Genomic DNA, 23,022 nt, shown 5'->3' with positions numbered 1-23,022 from the left:
AAGGCTGCTGCACTTTGCGGACATCTGGAGAACAATAATTCAGGACGAGTGGGTCACCTCAATTATATCCCACAGTTACAAGCTGGAGTTGCAGATCCTCCAAAAAGAAACTTCTTGCTTCAGGCACTACATCATCTAGTTCATCAAGGAGTGATTGTAGAGGTTCCTTTAGCCGAAAGGGGCACAGGGTTTTACTCAAACCTGTTTATGGTTCAAAAACCAAACAGGGACACAAGGCCCATTTTGGACCTAAGATCCCTGAACCAGTATCTACTGATACAGTCCTTTAGGATGGAGTCTGTCTACTCAGTAGTAGCCTGATTTCAGAGGGGAGACTTTCTAGCCTCTATCGGTATAAAAGACGCGTGTTTACACGTACCTATCTTTCAGCCTCATCAGAGTTTCCTACGTTTTGCAGTAGAGGAACGTCATTTTCAGTTTGTGGCTCTACCCTTCGGGCTTGCTACAGCTCCCCGGGTGTTCACAAAGGTCATAACACCAGTACAGTATTGGGTTTTTTAAGGGCCCAAGGGATCCTGGTGCTCGGGTATCTGGACGACCTCCTGCTCAGAGATCACTCATTACAGGCTCTAGAAAAGAGCATAATATGCACAGTGCGGTATTTGAAAAGCTTAGGCTGGATCATAAAAACTGAAAAGTCAGCCTTGAAACCAGCTCAAAGTCTAAAGTATTTAGGTCTGATCCTAGATACGGTCCAAGCAAGAGTATTCTTGCCACTCACAAGGATCTGTGCCCTGAAGGATCAAGTGCGTCAGATAAGGGGCACCAGACAACCCTCCATTCGGCTCTGTATGAGTCCTCTAGGGAGGATGGTATCGTCTTTCGAGGCAGTGCCCTATGCCCAGTTCCATTCCAGGCGTTTACAACAAGACATCTTGTTGGCTTGGAACAAAAGAGGACAAGCCCTGGATTATCCAATGTGCTTATCTCCTTGGGCACGCTTAAGCCTAAACTGGTGGTTGCAGAATCAGAACCTGCAAAAGGGAAAATCCTTCCTCCCAGTAACTTGGAGAGTACTGAATACAGATGGCAGTGTCTCAGGTTGGGGAGCGACCCTAGAAGGGCTCACAACTCAGGGGAAATGGTCAGGGACAGAGCAGATCCTACCCATCAACGTCCTGGAATTACGGGCAGTACGTCTGGCCCTACACTCCTGGACAACAGAGCTTTAGGACTATCCTATCTGGGTTCAGTCTGACAATGCCACTGCAATGGCATATATAAACCACCAAGGCGGTACCATAAGTTGTTCAGCTCTGAAGGAGGTGAACCACATACTAGCCTGGGCAGAGGGACATGTGCCAATTCTATCGGCAGTCCATATCCTGGGAGTAGAGAACTGGAAGGCAGATTATCTCAGCCACCAGCAAATCTGCCCGGGGGAATGGCCCCTACACCCAGGGGTGTTCCAGGTAATTTGCCAACATTGGGGATGGCCAGAGGTCGACTTACTGGCATCCAGGTTCAACAACAAGCTACAGCAGTTTGTGTCCCGAACAAGAGATCCTCTGGCATTCGGAACAGATGCTCTGGTAGTTCGATGGAGCCAGTACTCCCTGGTTTATGCTTTCCCTCCGATCCCTCCCCTTCCACATTTGTTGCGCAGGATTCAGAGAGAGGGAGTTCCAGACATTCTGGTGGCACCAGCCTGGTCCAGAAGGCTCTGGTTCCCATGGACTGTGAGACTGACAATAGACGGGCCATGTACACTTCCACGGCGCCCCGATCTACTGTCTCAAGGTCCTATATACCACTCCAATTTACAGTTTCTAAATTTGACGGCATGACTATTGAAGCCAGGGTGTTAAAGGACCGTGGCATCTCGGGACCAGTGGTGTCTACCATAGTGAATGCTAGAAAAGCTGTCACTAGGAAGATCTATCATAAGGTCTGGAAGTTTTATATTGCTTGGTGTGAAGCCAGAAAATGGCATCCTCGGAAATACGTGATTGGGAGAATTCTCTCTTTTCTACAGTCAGTTGTAGAAATCAAATTGGCTTTGAGTACAATCAGAGGTCAAGTTTCGGCCCTATCAGTATTCTTCCAAAGGCTTTTAGCCCCCCATTCACTGACCCGAACCTTTATGCAGGGCAACTCGTTTGCTTCCCCCCATTAGGTCACCTATGTGTCCTTGGGACTTGAACTTGGTGCTGTCTGTGTTACAGAAACAACCATTTGAGCCTATCAAGGAAATTCCATTAGACTTGCTGTCACGCAAGCTAGCCTTCCTGATGGCAATCACCTCAGCTAGAAGGGTGTCGAAGTTGGCAGCCCTTTCGTGCAGGGAACCATACTTGATCCTCCACTGTGACAGGGTCGTGTTATGACCTGTTCCATCCTTTTTGCCAAAAGTGGTGTGGGCCTTTCATTTAAATCAGGACATTATTTTGCCTTCTTTTTTCTCTCAGCCTCGTTTGGCAGAAGAGAGACGACTGCATTCTTTGGATGTTGTCCGGGCAGTCAAGGTTTATTTGTCTAGATCTGCGGAGATCCTAGGATCAGACTCCTTTTTTGTTTTACCAAAAGGACCTAAGAAGGGGCGGGCAGCTTCCAAAGCTTCCATTGCCAATTGGGTCCGTCAATTGGTCATTCAGGCCTATGGTCTGAAACGTAAAGCTCCTCCCTTTAGGGTGAGAGCGCATTCTACCAGGGGTGTAGGAACCTCCTGGGCTTTTCGCCATCAGGTATCTGTGGCTCAGATTTGTAAGGCTGCTACCTAGTCTTCAGTGCATACGTTCACAAAATGTTATCAAGTGGATGTTCGAGCAGCCGAGGATTTGGCTTTCGGCCGCAGTATACTGCGGGCTACCGTATAAGGTTTGATGACTATTGTTTGCCAGGGTGTCTCCCTCCCCTCAAGGCTATTGCTCTGGGATGTCCCAGCAGGTAATGAATATTAGCCTAACTCTGTGCCCCCCTTTTTTTTGAGTACATCATGGGACACAGAGGTCCCTCCCCTCTTTTTGAGGATTCAGTCTTGCTACAAAACTGAAGTACTTCATGTATGGGAGGGGTTATATAGGGGATCACTTCCTGTCTAAAGACCTTTGGTCTACCAGTGTCCATTCACCTGGAGATGGCGTATAATCCAGTAGGTAATGAATATTAGCCTGACTCTGTGTCCCATGATGTACTCAAAGAAAACGATTTTACAGGTAAGTATGACAAAAAAGTCATATTTTTGTTGCCAGCGGTTTAGACATTAATGGCTGTGTGAGTTATTTTGAGGGGATGTAGCAAAGGGTCATTTCTTCAGTGTTGTCACATGAAAAGATATAATAAAATATTTACAAAAATGTGAGGGGTGTACTCACCTTTATGAAATACTGTGTATGTATGTATATATATATATATATATATATATATATATATATATATATATATATATATATATATATATATATATATATATATATATATATATATTATTATTATTATTATTATTCTTATTCTTATTCTTTTCTTTTCTTTTCTTTTCTTTTCTTTTCTTTTCTTTTCTTTTCTTTTCTTTTCTTTTCTTTTCTTTTCTTTTCTTTTCTTACAGTTAGTTTTTATAATCCACTCCACTCCAATCGGTGCTTGCTTACAAAACTGAAGCATGCTGGGAATGTGAGGGGTTCTCCTTAGCTGTCCTTAGCTTATTTTTTGCCAGTGTCCAATCTCATGGCAGCAGGATAACCCGATGTTCCTGAATGTTTTTTCTGTGTCCAATAATGCATTTTAAGAAATAGATTTTTCAGTAAGTCCAAACTTATTTTTGCTTTATTTATTTGTGAACTGCGTTAGGTGTTGAGTATGGCATGAAGCTGGTGTCCTGTTCCAGCTCATCAAGTTTCAGAATGGTATCTGTAAAACTTAATTTAATTTTTGTGATATTTCAGCTTCGGAGACAGGCCAAGGCTTTCAAGCTCTCTTCTATGCACAAGACCATTTCATGCAGGAACTATTCTCTGTCTGCATTCAGGTGCTGAATAAGACATGGAAGGAGATGAGAGCCACTCAGGAGGACTTTGAGAAGGTTTCTGTCTCCTTGTTATGAGCTTCTCATGTCTTTAAGTCTCATTTTGATCTTCTCATTTTTGTGAGCTTGTTGTTCTTATTTGCCCAGGTGATGCATGTGTTGAAGGAGCAGATTTCTCGCACTCTTGCCCTCGCACCAACTACATTGGACCTTTTCAGGACAAAGATTTCATCCCTGAATTACAGTGAGATTCTTCGCAGACGTCAGGAGGAGAGGCTGATCCAAGATGAAGCACTTTCCCCACCTGTGATGTGAGAAATGCACCACAAAGCCAACTTAAAGTGAGCCTGACTAAACTGTGGGCACCCCGTGGTGACTGACAGAGAACCTGTGCCAAGAGGAACAGGAAAATTGCCATTAGTCTTTTCCTTCTGAAAATGCTAATTGCCTGTCAGTCATGCCTGATCCCTTGACCCTTGTGATTTTTGGCCTGGAGCTTATTATTTGCATATTGTTCCAAGTCAATGATTCAAGAAGAATCTAGAGTGTTTGGCAGTGACAATTTTCAGGAGAAAGGGCTACAATTGTAGCCCTTCATGTTTCTCTCAAGCATAGGTTTCCTTCAAAGTACTTATTTTAGTATTTAAACTGATTTCTGATGGGGGCTCTTGGATTCTAGACCCAGACTGAATCTGGGGCTTCTACTTCTGTCCAAGCTGACATGAAACCCTGCCCCTGTCATACAAACGTTACATGCTAGAACCCTTTTGGGCTGTAGAAGCACTAGCATTATACAACTGAATAACAGGTGGGACTCCGTACCTGGAGGAGTGGGTGGACATATAGTAAACCTTTACTGAGAGAAACATGGATGCTGCTATTACTTCATCTTATTCTTAAAGTACCAGTTTCCTGGCTGTCACACTTACTCTCTCACCTCAATATTCTGAGTCGTTGATTTGGAACAAACATGCAGATGAGAACTTCCACCTTTCCTAACCTTCATACTTGTTCCAGATCCAGTGGCTTAGCTGAATAGCCATACAAAGAGGGTTTCGAACAGGAGGTCAGCCAGATCAGCCCCACATTTCTCTCAGGAAAGGTTTCTTTTAATCTTGCCTCCTGAACCCCCAGGGTCTGGTATCCAATATTTGAAGACCAACACAGTAATGCCATGACCACATGGTGCAGCCCAAATTGCAGGTCAGGTTCAGTTTAAGCCTGTGCTCAAACATTACACATATAGTTTTCATTTATGACACTATTCCTACAGAGATCGGTGTTGTATCGATGAGTCAGAATGAAGTCTATAGGTCATAGATAAGGAGATGTCTGTTTATTAATAAGGCTTCAGCTTGTAAAAGACAAGTGTGTACAGCAAGCTTTAAACAGCACCATTCAGGTACTATTCAGCTCCAGTTTGAGGAGGTTAAACATTGATTCAGAATTCACCTTATGCCCCGTACACACGATCGGAAATGCCGCCAGCAAAACTCCGATGAGAGCTTTTGGTCGGAAAATGTGACCGTGTGTATGCTCCATCGGACTTTTGCTGACGGAATTCCAGCCAGCAAAAAATTGAGAGAGCAGGTTCTCTATTTTTTCAGTTGGAAAAAGTTCCTATCTGAAAATGCGATCGTCTGTATGCAATTCCGAAGCGCAAAAAAAACGCATGCTCGGAAACAATTCGACGCATGCTCGGAAGCATTGAACTTCATTTTCTTGGCTCGTCGTAGTGTTGTACGTCACCGCGTAATTTTTTTCACACAAATAGAGCTTCCTTTTGGTGGTATTTGAGCACCTCTGGGTTTTTTATTTTTTATTATATAAACAAAACAAATCACATTTAAAAAAAAAATCTAATCTCGTAATAAATTTTGGCCAAAATATATTCTGCTACATGTCTTTGGTAAAAAAAAAAGTCCCAATAAGTGTATATTGATTGGTTTGTGTGAAAGTTATATCGTCTACAAACTATTTAATATATACTGTAATTTTATTATTTTTTTTATACTAGTAATGGTGGCGATCAGCGGGACTTAACAGGAAATGAACAAACAACAAGATCCCCTGTCACTGAAGAATACAGCTCTGTGTTGTTTACATTCAGAGAGCTGTGTTCGTGGACGCTCAGAGCCCATCACCAGGTGTCGGCGGTCAATCATCGGCCGGGACACGGTGATCAGCATGTGCTGTGACAGCGTGTGCGCCCCCTGCCCGAGCACACGGATCACGTACTAGGTACGTGATCCAGCGCAGGGAGGCCACTTTGCCGGCGTTCATTATCGTGATGCAGTTGGCAAGCAGTTAAAAGACGCTGCTCCTAGAGGAGTTTAGCGCTTTGCCTGTAGAAGCAGCTAATGTTATCCTATGTGTTCATGCACATTAGGTAGTCTAGAGGCGTTTTTAAGCTCAGCGTTTAGAGGCACAAAGAAAACCTCTACTGTTTTGTGTTTTTTTTTTTTTTTTTCTGGCAGGAAAAAAAACACAATGTTCCTAAAGGCTAGTACAAAAAAATGCTCAAAATTAGCTTTTTTGTTTCTGCCAAGAGCACTAGTGGTTTTTTTTTTTTCTTTTAAGCTCGTTTGCACAGAGCTAGAATCTGGAGCTGTTTCCTGCAGTCATTTTTTGTCTTCTGGGTTAAATGAAGCCCAGTGTCAGTCTGTCTGAAACACTGAGAACATAGGTGTCACAGACATGTAATGGTATAGACAGCACTGCTCCCTGCAACATTGAGGACCACCCATCTTTAGGTGAACATCAAAGATGCTGACCGTCTAGTACTGCTTGAAGTTTGTTGACGCCTGCTAGCTGCTTGTTGATAATGACGCCACTCCATCCCCATATTGCACCTGCGTTTTCCTTTAACACTAAAACAGCCAGGCTGGAAGATTGCTGAGACCTTTCCAAATGCTTTGCAGAAGCTTGTGAACCAGAGAAAATAATAGCAGCGAGTGACAGATTGATAAATCTCAACTTTTGCCTTTTATTTAGGGAACTAAGAGAGCAGCTTCAACCAGAACTCCTGAACCTGATCAGACAGCAGAGACTCCACTTCCTGTGTGAGGGCACCAAGTTCAGGAAGGTCAGCAGTCGAAGGAGACAGGGTAAATGTTGGCAAAAGCGACACTGCCAGAGCTTGGGGCTTACTAAACTCCAGTTTGATCTATCAATCACTTCAATACCGGGCACTTTTACTCCCTTCCTGCCCAGGCCTATTTTTATGTTTCAGCGCTGTCACACTTTGATTGACAATTACGCGGTCATGCAAAACTGTACCCATATGGCATTTCTAAATCTAAAAATTAGACTTTTTACATTTTTCACACGAACAGAGCTTTCTTATCGTGGAATTTAATCACCACTGGGTTTTTCTTTTGGTAAATAAACAAAAAAAAGGCTAAAAAAAAATGCGCTTTTCTTCGTTTCTGTTATAAAATTTTGCAAATAAATAATCTTTCTTCATAAATTTAGGCCAAATTGTATTCTGCTACATTTCTTTGGTGAAAATAACCCAACTCAGTGTATATTTGGGTTATATTTTTTAGTCTGTAGGAAAATTATAGCGTCCACAATCTATGGTATATATATGAAAATTGATTAATCCCGCTGTACTGACAACCTATTTTATCTATTGAGGCCCAAAAACGCCTGGACAATACAAATACCCCCCAAATGACCCCTTTTTGGAAAGTAGATAGTCTGAGATAATTAGTAAGTGCATTGAATGTGTTTTTAAGTTATACTTTTTGGTCACTTTTTTTGAAAATTAAGAAAAAAAAATTGTGTTTTTTTCACATTTTTCTTTCTTTTACATACTGTCAGTGCAGTACAGCATCATCCTATAACTGTTGTGGTGGTGACCAGGGACACTGACTGGTGACAGTATGTAAAGAAATAATAATAATATTTTTTAATATTTTAAAATATGTTTCTTTTTTTCTTTTTTTCTTTCTTTTTTACTTTTTTTTTCTACATACTGTGACCAGAGAAATACATTGTTACCATAGTAACACTGTACCACTCTGGGGAGTTAATCCATCAGGATTTTTTTTCTTTTTACATACTATATTTGCTTATAGCAGTGAATTTCACTGCTATAAGCAAATATTTTTACTGAATGACACTGTGTATTATTGTGATTGGCCACAGCTAATCACATGGTCCAGATGGGCTGTGATTGGCCCTATTTGTACCAGTGAGATCACTGTGACCAATCACAGCAAGCAACACAATTGTATACAATGAATGGCATGAAAGGAAACCATTCATTGTTTACAACTGTCACGTGGTCTGCTGTGATTGGTCACAGGGATTACATGACACTTGCAGTGATCAGTCATCCGCTGTGTCCACCAAAATCTTGCACCGGCGCGCGACCCGTTCTCAGGAAGACGTCATATGATGTCCTCCCAGAACAATAGGGTTCCCACCCTTCCATCATTTTACAATGATGCGGGCGAGAAGCAGTTGCACCCCAAAAATGATTTAACTAGATCTCAGCATTGGATCACTAAGAAAGGAAATCCAAAATGTGACAGTTGTCATCATACCAGGAAGAGAGAGGAAATGTTCCATTGGTGACAACTGTCAAAGAGGCAATTTCCCTCACTTTGGAGAGATTTCCTCTTACTTTTAGCTGTGTCCCTTCTACAGAAAGTGAGGGGAAATCTCCTTAATGACACACCTGACAGTAGTTTTAAAGTATACATGAACCCTCACCTTGTAAAACGACTCATTGAGTTTAAAATAGAAATCAAAGACAAAATATTTGTGTATAGATTAAAAAAAAAAAAAGTTTTAATCCCAACCACGACACCATCTGCCTGGAGTTTGCATGTTCTCCCTGTGCCTGCGTGGGTTTCCTCCAGGTACTCCGGTTTCCTCCCACACTCTAAAGACATGCTGTTAGGTTAATCGGATCCTGTCAAAAAAATTGACCCTAGTATATGTATGAATGTGTGTTAGGGACCTTGGGTTGTAAGCTCCTTGAGGGTAGGGACAGATGTGAATGTACAATGTATATGTAAAGCGCTGAGTAAATTGATGGCTCTATATAAGTACCTGAAATAAATAAATACACTGATCTTCCAAGTAAAAAGCTGTGCAGAGGGGTGTGCCAGCACAAGTCTTGGCCATTGGAGGATAGGCAGACTGTGCTCCCAGCACAGCCAGAAAACTGACCACGCTGGGAAGTACGTGCTTATTTGCCTAGCATGGTCAATTTAAAATGCGAAAGCAAAGGGAGTGGTGGTAGGATAACCAGGTATTTCACACAAAAAAAGCAATACAAAAGGGAACAGGATACCTTTTATTACAAGTACATGCTACAAACAGGCACATATCAGGAATATGAAATATTGGGGTAACATACTCTTTAAACATTCCCTACTCTATACAAAACTAGAAAAAAAGTCAACTCTTCATACTAACTATTAACCATATACTAAAGCAACCCCTAGAACAAAACAAGATACTTCACCTCATCCACGAAAAAGTATCCTTTGTTGAGTCCCTAAGGCTATGGATAGCTTGGTGCCAATCTTTTAATGTCACACTAATGCCAATGTTTGCACAGTGCCTGGGGTGATAAAATACTGGTAGCAGTTCATGACTTCTGTCTTATTCTCTTTTGATTTATTCATTGTGAAGATGTGTAATCCTCCTGGATTAGCAAATCTTTCCCTTATTCTAGATAAACTCTGGTTCTGCCGCCTGTCCCCAAACCACAAAGTGCTGCACTACGGGGACCTTGAGGACAACATCGATAACCCTCCAATTGAAATGCTTGCATCAAAAAGTGAGTCTGTTTGTACTATGATGAGTATGATGGGTGACATGGGCTCCCTCGAGACATGGGGTCTAAGTGAAAACTTGGTTATCAAGGAATGATAGGCTGACAACCTTAGTGGCCCCCAAGCTACTTTGCTGCAAGATGATATCACGTCACCAGGGTTACCCCATCAAGGATAGAGACATCAGGGATCAGGCAGAGATCATAGCAGGCAGTAGTAATCGGAATAGCAGGAATGGGCAGTGAGCAATGGGGACAAAATATATGAGCAGATTCAGTATAGAGCAAGGCTAAGAACAATATTCAGACAAAGTAGGTAGCTGGTAAGAATTGTCAGTACCAGCCACGATAAAGGAAGACGTTTAAATACCTCCCTTGGCCTGTATGCATGCCCAGTGGCAGGAATGCACTCCAACAAATGCACACTCACATCTATGTGCACAACTTGCTATCCAGCAGGGACATGACATGACAGGATGGCCCAGGCCCCTGGATATACAGATAACGATCCTAGAGGAAATGTATCAAGAGGCGAGATGTGGAGGCATTGTATACTGAGGAAGGGACAGATTATTGGGGTGTGTAGGGGGGACTGTATACTGAGGAAGTGACAGATTATTGGGGTGTGTGGGGGGATTGTATACTAAGGAGGTGACAGATTATTGTTGCGGGTGGGAAGGGCTGTATACTGAAGAGGTGATAGATTATTGGGGTATGTGGGGGGATTATATACTGAGGAGGTGACAGATTATTTGGGGTGTGTGGGGGGACTGTATACTGAGGAGGTGACAGATTATTGTTGCGGATGGGAAGGGGGGGGCTGTATACTGAAGAGGTGACAGATTATTTGGGGTGTGTGGGGGGATTGTATACTGAGGAGGTGACAGATTATTTGGGGTGTGTGGGGGGATTGTATACTGAGGAGGTGACAGATTATTGGGGTGTGTGGGGATTGTATACTGAGGAGGTGACAGATTATTGGTGTGTGTGGGGGGACTGTATACTGAGGGGGTGACAGATTATTGGTGTGTGTGGGGGGACGGTATACTGAGGAGGTGACAGATTATTGTTGCAGGTGGGAAAGGGAGGGGGTTGTATACAGAAGAGGTGACAGATTATTGTAGCGAGTGGGAAGGGGGGATTGTATGCTGAAGAGGTGACAGATTATTGTAGAGGGTGGGAAGGGGGGGTTGTATACTGAGGAGGTGACAGATTATTGTAGAGGGTGGGAAGGGGGGGTTGTATACTGAAGAGGTGACAGATTATTGTAGAGGGTGGGAAGGGGGGGTTGTATACTGAAGAGGTGACAAATTATTGTAGAGGGTGGGAAGGGGGGGTTGTATACTGAAGAGGTGACAGATTATTGTAGAGGGTGGGAAGGGGGGGGATTGTATACTAAGGAGGTGACAGATTATTGGGGTGTGTGGGGGTACTGTATACTGAAGAGGTGACAGATTATTGTAGCGGGTGGGAAGGGGGGGTTGTATGCTGAAGAGGTGACAGATTATTGTAGAGGGTGGGAAGGGGGGCTGTATACTGAAGAGGTGACAGATTATTGTAGCAGGTGGGAAGGGGGGGCTGTATACTGAGGCGGGGACAGATTATTGTAGCGGGTGGGAAAGGGGGGTTGTATACTGAAGAGGTGACAGATTATTGTAGCGGGTGGGATGGGGGGGATTGTATACTAAGGAGGTGACAGATTATTGGGGTGTGTGGGGGGACTGTATACTCAGGAGGTGACAGATTATTGTTTCGGGTGGGAAGAGGGGGAATGTATACTAAGGAGGTGACCGATTATTGGGGTGTGTGGGGGGATTGTATACTGAGGAGGTGACAGATTATTGTTGCAGGTGGGAAAGGGAGGGGGCTGTATACTGAAGAGGTGATAGATTATTGTAGCAGGTGGGAAGTGGGGGCTGTATACTAAGGCGGGGACAGATTATTGTAGCGGGTGGGAAAGGGGGGTTGTATGCTGAAGAGGTGATAGATTATTGTAGCGGGTGGAAGGGCTGGGGATTGTATACTAAGGAGGTGACCGATTATTGGGGTGTGTGGGGGGATTGTATACTGAGGAGGTGACAGATTATTGTTGCAGGTGGGAAAGGAAGGGGGCTGTATACTGAGGCGGGGACAGATTATTGTAGCGGGTGGGAAGGAGGGAGGGGATTGTATACTAAGGAGGTGACAGATTATTGTAGCGGGTGGGATAGGGGGGATTGTATACTAAGGAGGTGACAGATTATTGGGGTGTGTGGGGGGACTGTATACTGAGGAGGTGACAGATTATTGTATACTGAAGAGGTAACGGATGCTTTTTTTTCTTTTTAGTTCCAGTTGCAGATATAAAATATATTCTGACAGGAAAGGATTGTCCTCACATAAAGGAGAAAGGTTCAGGGAAGCAGAATAAGGTGAGTCCTCTGGATCTATGAAATGTATGGTTGGTTTTCATACTGACATTGATTAAATCTGTTCAGCATTTTGCCATTTTATTTCTACACTGCTCTGCTGTAGATCATTTTTATCACACTTTCTGTCATAGGAGCACCAGCCCAGGAGGTGATTGATGATTCTGTTGAATTTAGTACGGTCACTGACAGAGAGCAATTCTAAGTTAACTGGGGAATTTGATACTTACCAATCTGTAGTTTTCCTTTCCATGGCAGTATACTTGTGGGTAAGCCCCGCCTCCTCTTATACCATAGGACTGACTACCCTACTAGTGTAAGCCCCACCCAGATGTCTGCATTTTAGTCACAATACAAACTGTGAACAAGAGTGGGTGCCAGAAAAAGAAAATTACAGATAGGTAGGTATACAATTTTTCAGTTTTCCTGGCACAAGTATGACAGGATATAGCAATGAAAACCAGGGAGGGTGATACAGAAAACATTTATTAGACATTTCACAGTACTGAGAAGAACTTGAGAACTCCCCTGAGTTGCACCATTGTCAGAGATGCCAGTTTTCCCTGATAATGGGACAAGAAAGTACCATATGATGCACAAGTTGCCTCCCCTGCAGATGATTTTTGGTGGAACACTTATTGCTGGTTGTAGCATTCCCATTCGATGGCTTCTGTGAGGGCTGCACAAGTGCGGAGACAAAGCCCCTCGGCCGGCAATTATTATGACTTTTCCTCTGAGGAAGCCAAACCACTTCAATTGTGTTGCAGAGATGGAAGGTTAGAAGAAGGAATGGGATCTGCTGTCATTGGCACTTAGTTAGCAGGCAGACCCTGAATGGACTCCTGGGCAGTCTGTAAAACCAAGGCAATCACTGAAAGTGTTACTAAACCCACAACAGTGAAATCAGTCTGCTTATGCAGTAAAGCATGCTTGTTATACTCACTGTGAAACCTAAGGGGTTAATCTTCTGCATTGTGTAAAAAGGCTGTTTGATCCTGTCTTCTTTGATCCTCCCCTTCTTTCACAGTCCTTAATCCATCTCCTGATAAAACAAAGCCCTGGGGGCACTGTGCACATGCTCAGTTTGGTGTGCATTGCTAGAGAGTTTTTGTTTTTTTTGTTACTTGGAAAGGGTGCATGTGATGGGCACAGGGCCAATCAGCACTGTCCAGACAGATGGTCAGGAGTCCTGCAGCCTCATACAGTAAGAGTAGAATTAAAACTCCTCCTACAAGCTTTAACCAGTGCTCGGCAGTACACTGATAGAAGTCACAAGATTGCTATATACTACTGATGAGAAAAGGTATTTAGCAGTTTATAATCACTTAAATAATTGCATATCCATGTTCTGTGTACTGTGGGAGACCAGATATAGTGAATGCAGGGTGCTGGGGTTAGTAACACTTTAAACCTTGTCCTGAAGCTTCTGCAAGGCATGCTTGGCAATTACTGTGCCAGTTTTCCACATGCTTAACATTGGCCTCTTTAAGGACCACCCTGATGGTAAATGGAATGACTGGTAATGGAAACCATGACCATGATAATTGTGCCCCTTGAGCTTGAGGATGGCCTTCTGTGCAAGGAGCTTTGATACAACTTGCGACTTCTGAATGAGCACTGATGATGTGGGCCCTGGCCAGCCAAAAACTGTCATCAATTACAAAACTCTGTAAATCTATGGTGGTCTATTTGTATGGTTATCGATGTGTAGCAAGGTCCCGGGGCCCCTGGGGCCTAATAGTGACCTCCAGAGCTAGGGACAGCTGACATCCTTCTATGTAGAGTGGGTTACGAGGCATGGTGGGTGTAATGCAAGGTAGATTCATGGGTGCCAGACACTTCTTGAATGCAAAGAGATTTATTTAGTCTTGAATAGAACTGTGGGAGAGAGGGTTAGGGCCAAGACACCCTTTAGCAGTTGCAGTGTTAATTTGGCAGACTCCGGGACTTCTATAGGTAGACATCCATGCAAGGAAAGGCATCCAGCAAGACACCACATCTGCATGAGTAGGATCGCTGTCTCCTATGGCAACAGTCTTTTAATAGTTTCTAACACAAGTTGTAATGAACTCCTTTACTTCTTCTACAATCTCCTCTTGTAGATCTTCGCTCAACTTAGCTCCCAGTCTCTCTCACTAGATTTGCTGATCCACTGCCACTGGATCCCATGAGCTCTTCCAACCTTCTCACTGATTATCTTCCTCAAGCGTCACCCCTGCGTCCCTGCTGGGTCCCTAGCTTGGCACTCACAGATACTCTTCAAGCTTCACCCCACTGGCCTGCTTGGTCCCTGGCTTGGCACGCAAGACTGCTCTGCAAGCGTCCCTTCTACTGGCTGGGTCCCTGGCTTGATATCTGCTGAAATTTACGAGTTGGTGAGAATACTGCTCTGGTACTTGCTTCAGCTACTTACACTGGTCCCTGGTAATAAGGTGGATGGGCCCTTAGTGGCGACAGCTTCCCCTCTACCTCCGACCATGACAGGTTCTCCAGCCGGCAGAACCGTCACTTCTGGTTGGACTGCAAGTCGCAATCCCAACCCTATGCTGCTCTCTTGCTTCTGGATAGGCCCTCAGATAGCCTAGCAGCCAGATGTCCCCAGGATAGGCCTCAGGTCTCTGGCCTAGCAGCCCAGGGCTAGATGACACATGTCCACCAAGACAGCCGTCCGGGTGGCACAGAACCCCGATCACCTGACTCCACCCAAATAGGTTCTCCTAGCAGGCCAAGGGATCCCTGCCCATTGGCTGAGATACCCCATATACTCCTAATCTGTCATTGCAATGCCCTTGTCCTATATAATGTCGCCAGGTACCCGGCCACCTAGCGACAGAATTAGGGCGACTTCCGTTGACCCCCTAGCAATTGGCCACGGCAACTATCACTTGAAAAATAAATTTAAGAGCAACCTTGCCTAAACATCAGGGTGCTACATATGACATAGCCTGAAATGCAGGGCAAAGCAGGCAATCAAAAGTGAGTGAGACTCAGAACACATAAAACTGCAGTGACCAAAGCTAAAACATACCATGGGCAAGGTAACACATGATCCTAGCAGGAAATAAAGTAAAGGTGGCTCAAACTGTGTGGCAACCCCCCCCCCCCATACTGTGTGCAACCTCCATGCAGATAGTGTTTTAACAGGAACTGGAACCCCAGTGCTGCAAAGCAGAATTGCTAACCATTATTCACTGTGCTGCACTAATTAAAAATAATTTAAATAGAGCCGCAAATGCTAAGCCCCCATGGACGCACACCTACCTGCTGGGGAAAGTACCTCAAAAATGCCAGTGCTTGACTAGAAACCAAGGTGGCATTCCTGAAGGGAAAGGGGGACGTTTCTGGCCTGTTACTATGGGGAAGTTACTTAGAGCCTTAAGAAAGCAGCACCATCCCTGAACAAAATTGGGGTAGAGCACCTCCTGGAAGTGATGTCATGCCACAAACATGCGGCCATCTTAGGGAAGGCCTTCCCAGAACAGCAGGCTTCCTCCTAGCCCAGCATAAAGGAGGTAAAACTTGCAGCTTAACCAGAAGAAACAGCAAATTGCCCAAATGTTTCACAGAAGGACCACAAGCACAGAGAAACAGCCTTAAGGTAAAAATCAAATAACTAGGATTCCACACCTTTTGAGGGAATCGTGCTGGACCCCCAAAGACCACCAAAACAGGACGCTCCACATGAAACAACATATTGAGGCTGTCCAATGGTGACTTCAACTAGGAGAAGGGGAGAACCTGGGTGGCATGCCACAGGAAATTGGTCAGGGAAGGGCAAAAAGAGAAAAGGATTCATGTCAGATCCTGTGAGCAGGAAAAAGAATGCAGGCAATAGGTTAGCCAGTCCTGTGGGGTAAGAAGAGGTGGAGATTACCCGGAAGTATGCTGCCATGCTTGTTTCAGGAAAGAACCTTGCCTGGGTACACTGGAGCCAATGAGATCCTAAGATTAAACTTCCCTGGGATGCACTGCAGACAATAAGATTTCAAGAATAAACCTCCCTGGGATACACTGCAGCCAATCAAATTCCAGGAATACATTTTGCTGAGATACGCTGTAGCCAATGAGATCCCAAGATTAAGCCTCCCTGAATGCACTGCAGCCAAAGAGATCCAAAGATGAAACCTCCCTGGATGCACTACAGCCAATAAGATTCCAGGAATAAATCTCGCTCAACACTGCAGCCAATGAGATCCTAAGATTAAACCTCCCTGGGATGCACTGCAGCCAATGAGATTCCAGGAATAAATCTCGCTCGACACTGCAGCCAATGAGATCCTAAGGTTAAACCTCCCTGGGATGCACTGTAGCCAATGAGATTCCGGGAAAAAACCTTGCTGGAATATGCTGCAGCCAATAAGATCCCAAGATTAAACCTCCATAGGTACACTGCAGCCAAAGAGATCCCTAGATTAAACCTCCCTAGGATGTGCTGCAGCCAATGAGATTCTAGGAATAAATCTTGTTGAGAAGTGCTGCAGCCAATGAGATCCGAAAAATAAACTTCCCTGGGACACACTGCAGCCAATTAGATCAAAGGAGAACAAATGGTCTTTAATACTTTTTTTAATACTCACCTAAAATAATAATTATGGTATATATTGAACCAACCCATCCACAGCTAAATAAAATCCAATTATGTCTCTATATGCTATCAGGAAAGTGAGGACTTCATTAAAGCTCAACTCCAGTCAAACTTTCATTTTAATATATTCCTGATTTGCCACAGAGGATAAACACCGTACAGCCATAACATGACCAACCACCATAACCCGCCGAGGTATGGGCACCACTAGACCTTTGAAGGTATGAGGTGGTAATTGACACCAAGCTGTCTGTAGCAGATCCTTTAAAGCTGAATTCCAGGAATTCAGCTACTTTGTAAAAACTGCACACATACCTTAGTCTAAGGAGGTGCCTGCTACCTTGTAGACCTGTCTGTATTATTCACATTTGACAGGTTTATTGTGCTCCAGGAAGATAAATTCCCAACTTTGCTCACTGTAGTCTCAATTCCTTCAAGAGCAGAGTTGCTGGAACTACTATGCCCGCCCTCCCTTCTGACCATTATTTTATATTCTGTGAACACAAAATACAAATGCTCCTGTTAATAAGCAGCGAGGGGTGTCATAGTATTTTTCTCTTCTCACAGCTGAAGTGTAACCTTCAGGAGTGCAACAAACCTATTAGATGTAAGTAAGGATTTTTTTACACTGTTGACATAACAAAATGCACTAAAAAGGCAAATGCAGTTTTGATGCGTTTCAGTTGCGTTTTCTGGGTGCCTGACTCCCAGCATGCACCTATGAAATGTGGATGTGTGACTCAAAAAATGCACCAAAACGCAACCACAGAGCTTTTGTGATGCGTTTTCCATTCATCTTAATGGGGAGCTGTGTTTTTGTAAAGCGCATTAAAGGTGCAGCATGTATGACTTTGCAAAACACACTGTACCCGAAGCACAGTGGTGTGAAGAATCCCGTAGGATTTAAAGGGAAATATTTTACTTGTGTTTTTCTTGTGTTTTTAGCAAGGTAAAAACACAGCGAAAACTGATCATTGTGAAAGCAGCCTAATAGAGGTAACTGCCGGAGGTGAAATGCACCTAATTGGACTTAACTCGTAGTTTGCTGAATTCCTGAAATTGGAATAAGTTGTGAGGATGGAGCTCCATGGATCAGACTTGTTTTTTCAGCACATCCCACAGATGCTCATTTGGATTGAGAACTGGAGAATTTGTAGCCCAAGTCAATACCTTAAACTCGTTGTTTCCTCAAATTATTCTTGAATAAATCATACCAGGCCACTTTCTTCCATTGATCTGTGGTCCAGTTCTGATGTTTACTTGCCTATTGTCGGCGCTTTTAGCTGTGGACATGGGTCAGTATGGGTAGCCTAACCAGTCTGCTACACACAAAACTGCAATGCACTGTGTTCTGACACCTTTCTATCAGAATCAGCATTAACTTTTTCAGCAGTTGGAGCCACAGTATCTTCTATTGGATCGTCTACACAGGTCAGCCTTCGCTCCCCACGTGCATCAATGAGACTTGGCTGCTGGTTCTCCTTCCTTGGACCACTTTTGGTCAATCCTGAACACTGCAGACCATGAACATCCCCAAGAGCTGCAGTTTTGGAGTTGCTCTGACCCAATCATCTAGCCCAGTGGTCTCCAAACTGCGGCCCGGGGCCAGATGCGGCCCTTTGCTTGCTTTTATTTGGCCCTTGGGGCACTATTTCATCTACCGATACCAACAATGGGGCACAGTTCCTGCCAATGGCCCCAACAATGGGGCACAATTCCTGCCAATAACCCCAACAATGGGGCACACTTCTTGCCAATGACCCCAACAATGGGGCACACTTCTTGCCAGTGACCGCCACAATGGGGCACAGTTCCTGCCAGTGACCGCCACAATGGGGCACAGTTCCTGCCAGTGACCGCCACAATGGGGCACAGTTCCTGCCAGTGACCGCCACCAATAGGGCACAGTTCCTGCCAGTGACCCCCAACAATAGGGCACAATTCCTGCCAGTGATCCCCAACAATGGGGCATAGTCCTTGCCAGAGACCCCAACAATGGGGCACAGTCCCTGCCAGTGACCCCAACAATGGGGCACAGTTCCTGCCAGTGACATCAACAATGAGGCATTATTTCCCACTGGCGGTGGGACATTTTAGACTCCCAATAGCCACAGTCCGGCCCCCCAAAGGGCTTAAGGACAGTAAAACGGCCCTTTTTTAGAAAGTTTGGAGACCCCTGAACCAGCCATTACAATTTGCCCTTGTCAAAGTCACTCAAATCTGTACACTTGCCCCCTTTCTGCTTTTAACACATCAGCTTCAGAGACAACATGTTCACTTGCTGCCTTCTATATTCCACCGGTTTTCAGGTGCCATTGTAATGAGCTAATCAATGTTATTCACTTTATTAGTCACCAGTAATGTTATGGCTGATCGGTGTATATTCATTTTGTATGCTCCAAATGCCTTTGCAAACTCAGATATTACTTGTAAAAGAAGCAGTGATATCATCACTGTGCTGTACATAGCCTGTGGAAAGAGCAGAGCTGTGGGAGGGGCTCAGCAGGCTTCATCTACCACAGGTTGCCAACAGAAAACTACAGGAGGGGGCGGAGACAAGACCAGTCATGATGCACAAATAGAGAGAGCAGCAGTGACTGGTCCTTATTACAGAGAGTTTCACACTGGATTACTGCAGAGGTCTGGAAGAAATGCACAAAGCACACCGAGATTTAAGAAGACTACGCATATCGATTATATTATATATTATCCCGGAGTTCAGCTTTAAGGAAAAGGCATCAAGAGAGAAATATGTAGTTTATCGTTGCTGATCTCATGAAAATGCTAGTTGTACCTATGTCATACTTTTGTCATTAAAAAGTATGTAGCCAGTGGAGTTTGAGTGAAAAGAGAAATGGTATACTGCTGAAGGAGTTGTGGAGGTGTTGGTAGAGGCAGTGGGTGGATTTCCCAGTAGATGCAGTTTTGCTTTTTTCCTATGCAATATTTGTGCAGAAACCATTATAAGAAGAGTTCAACTGAAGGTACTGCATTGTGTAAACTTTGTCTTGTCTTGTAGGATCTCATGGATCAAGCCTTCTCCATCTGCTATGACGTGGACAGTTGTTTGAATTTCATCGCTCCCTCATCTAATGATGTAAGAATGAACAGACATTGTGTTTGGGAGAAATAGGGTTGACGTGGGGGGGGGGGGGGGATGGGGGGCAGGGGGGCAGAGAGAGGCTGACCTATATTTGCGAGATGTAGGGTGGGGACAGAGACTATACTCTGTAGTGGAAATGTTTGGCAGGGATAGAGTCTGACCTCTGTAGAGGAAGGTGGGAATGGAGGCTGTTCCCAGTATGGGAGATCCAAAACAGGGATGGAGGCTGACTTCTTCAGGGGAGATGAGAGGTGGGGACAGAGACCCAGCCTCTGTGGAGCCTCTGTTCTCATGGCACCTCCACAGAGGTTAGTCTCTGTCCCTGTCTTATGCCTCCTCCGTTGAGGCAGACCTCGGTAGGCGAGGGGTGGGGATGGAGGAGTGGAGCAAGGATGGAGGCAGGCAGGTAGGCCTTTGTAAGGGAGATGTGAAGCGGGGACAGAGGTGGACTGCTGCAGGGAGGCTTGGGGAAGTAACTGAGGGGGACCTCTGTAGAGCAGAAGTGGGGTGGAGATGGAGGGAGACCCCTATAGGGGGTAGGGCAATGACAAGAGGTGGGACTCTGAAAGAGAGATGTGTGAGGGTTAGAGTTGGGCCTCTGTAAGGAAGATGTGAAGCAGGGACAGGGATGGACTGCTGTAGGGAGGCCTGGGGCATTGACTGAGGGGGACACTCACTCTGTTGAGGCGGAGTGGGGCAAGGACAGAGGCAGGCCTTTGTAAGGGAAATGTGAAGCTGAGGGGGGTGATTGGGGTGAACTTTTGAAGGAAGGCTTGGGGCATTGACTGAGGGGGACCTTTTCAGGGGAGAAGTAGGGTGGAGATGGAGGGTGGAGGGCCTCCATATAGCTCAATGAAAGATGACCCAAATGTTTCTTGTCTTTGTACAGTTCTGTCTGTGGCTGGATGGGCTTTATGCTCTGCTGGGGAAAGAAATGCCCAGTGAACGGTGCCGCACTGATCTAGACCTACTGCTCAATACTGAACTGAAACTCAGGTTACTGGACTTGGAGAATATTCAAATCCCAGAACAACCTCCACCAATTCCACCACGGCCTACGAATTATGACTACTGCTACCAGTTCACATCTGCTGAGGCTTGAAACCCAACAAATCAATGCATTCATATAATCTGCCAACATTAAGTAGAAATTAGAATAAATATTTTACAGGAACACACTGTATGAATGGACGAAGGATGAGTACTACTTTTAGCCAGGGAATGTTTCTACTCATTATGTTTCTTTCATTGAGGTCGGGTGGGTGTCTTTGTGTACAATCTCCTGTTATTTCCGAAGCTCCATGGTCATCGTGCCCCGATCTTACTCAGCAGGTCCTAATTTATTGCAACCTGGAACCATTCGATTTTCTGCTTTTGTCTATCATCACTATAAATATTGGAGAGAAGGAGGCACCATTTATAGGTGCAAGAATGTGCAATAGTCTTTGTGAAATGGCTTTCACATACAAACACCACAAAAAAACAATATTATGTATATTTGTGCAATAAAATATGTATTGAATGTCACATGGGAATATTCATTCTAGTTCTGTACAATGACACATTTCTACTGTCTTAGGAATTTGGTTTGTGGCTGATTGCTGGACTGTGTTATGATACATAAAGCTGAATAAAGAGCACTGTGTGATGGTGTATGAATGATGGCCTTGGAGGCTGAGCTGGGAATATTCCATTTTGTGAAGAAGTAGAACAGAAGAAAACAGCCTACAAAAAAAAAAAAAATTTTACTCCCTTTATGACCAGGTCATTGTTTGCTTTTCGGCAACGCGCTAATTTAACTGACAATCCCGTAGTCATGCAACACTGTACCCAAATTAAATTTAAATAATTTTATTCACACAAATAGAGCTTTCTTTTGGTGGTTATTTGATCACTGCTAGAGATGGGTTCGGGCGTGTTTGTGGTCCCACCTGCCCGATCCCACCAGGAAGCCAGCACTGCACACCGCTAATCACAGGCACTGAGACATTTCTTGATCTGTGCACTGTGGACCAGGAAATGTCTCACTGCCTGTGATTAGCGGTGTGCATTGTCGGCTTCCTGGCAGGATTGGGCAGGTGGGATCCCGAACACACCCCCGAGCCCATTCCTAATCACCACTGGGTTTATATTATATAGAATTTTTTAAAAATATTTTTAAATTTCTGCTATAAAGATATTCAATAAAAAAAAAAAATCTAATTTTTCATAAATTTAGGCCAAAATATATTCTGCTACATGTCTTTGGTAAAAAAAAAAAAACCCAATAAAGTGATTTGTGTGAAAGTTATAGCATCCACTAAGGATTGTATATGTACTGGGATTTATTATTTTTTTTATACAAGTAATGGCGGCGATTAGTGAAATATAGTGGGACAGTGACCCTAACGGCCACTGACCTCTCCAGTGACACTAATACAGTAATCTGTGCTTAAAATATAGACAGTGACTGTACTAATGACACTGGCTGGGAAGGGGTTAACACCTAGGGCGATCAAGGGGTTAATTGTCTAAAAATATGCACAGTATTGGGGCAATCTCTTGCTTAAAAAAAAAACAGTTTTTTAGCCCCAAGCTGATGCAGGAGGTACGAGGCTGTCCCTATAGGAGCCCAAACCTCACAATGATGCCACAGGTCCTGGGGAGAATATAACTAACAGTACATAGATATCCCAGAGATGAGGGTGAATGAAGGAGCCAAGATTTAGTGATGCCCAATACTGACTTCTTCTTATTATTCACAATTCAGTGTTTTAGAGTATTGCCGCTAATGTAGAACACAGAAAACTGTAAAAATACATAAAACAGGATTAAAGCACAGAAGTACTCATTAAAAAAAATCCTGTGCTGAGTTCAAAGTTGTTTAACACAGCATATAGCACAAGGTGGGGGCAGTAGCTATTTGTTTGTACTGTTGGAGTGCTAGTGAGGGGACACACTAGACACCTTTGCTGCCATTGTGCTCTATGCTGGGTGTCCAGTGCGCCCCTGTGTCTTTATGGAGGGGTGGGCTCCCTCCAAGCTTACCTGCCATCTGCCTATTCATTATAATGCATGTGCTCCTATTATGGAGGCTCTCAATATTTAGAGTGAGGAGTGCAGATAATACTGGGGTGCTGTCAAGGCTCGAGTCCTGCGGGAACACATGGG

General features: G+C 44.3%; 1 protein-coding gene across 2 annotated transcripts in view; it reads left to right on the top strand.

The window, feature by feature from the left end:
* The window catches only part of ELMO3 (engulfment and cell motility 3), a 49,618-nt gene extending 28,219 nt beyond the window's left edge, over window positions 1-21,399 (top strand). For both annotated transcript variants that reach the window (XM_073605581.1, XM_073605582.1), the window contains 7 exons: window positions 3,903-4,039; window positions 4,130-4,293; window positions 6,977-7,089; window positions 9,678-9,782; window positions 12,105-12,187; window positions 19,789-19,866; window positions 20,762-21,399. In XM_073605581.1, coding sequence (XP_073461682.1) covers window positions 3,903-4,039; window positions 4,130-4,293; window positions 6,977-7,089; window positions 9,678-9,782; window positions 12,105-12,187; window positions 19,789-19,866; window positions 20,762-20,974 — 893 coding nt within the window. In that variant the 3' untranslated portion in view covers window positions 20,975-21,399. The remainder of the gene's footprint in view (window positions 1-3,902; window positions 4,040-4,129; window positions 4,294-6,976; window positions 7,090-9,677; window positions 9,783-12,104; window positions 12,188-19,788; window positions 19,867-20,761) is intronic.
* Window positions 21,400-23,022: the final 1,623 nt, after the last annotated feature.

The sequence above is a fragment of the Aquarana catesbeiana genome, linkage group LG11 (assembly GCF_042186555.1).
Source record: "Aquarana catesbeiana isolate 2022-GZ linkage group LG11, ASM4218655v1, whole genome shotgun sequence".
NCBI lineage: Eukaryota > Metazoa > Chordata > Amphibia > Anura > Ranidae > Aquarana > Aquarana catesbeiana.
Note: the sequence above shows the minus strand (reverse complement) of the source record. Positions and strands in the feature narration are given on the sequence as shown.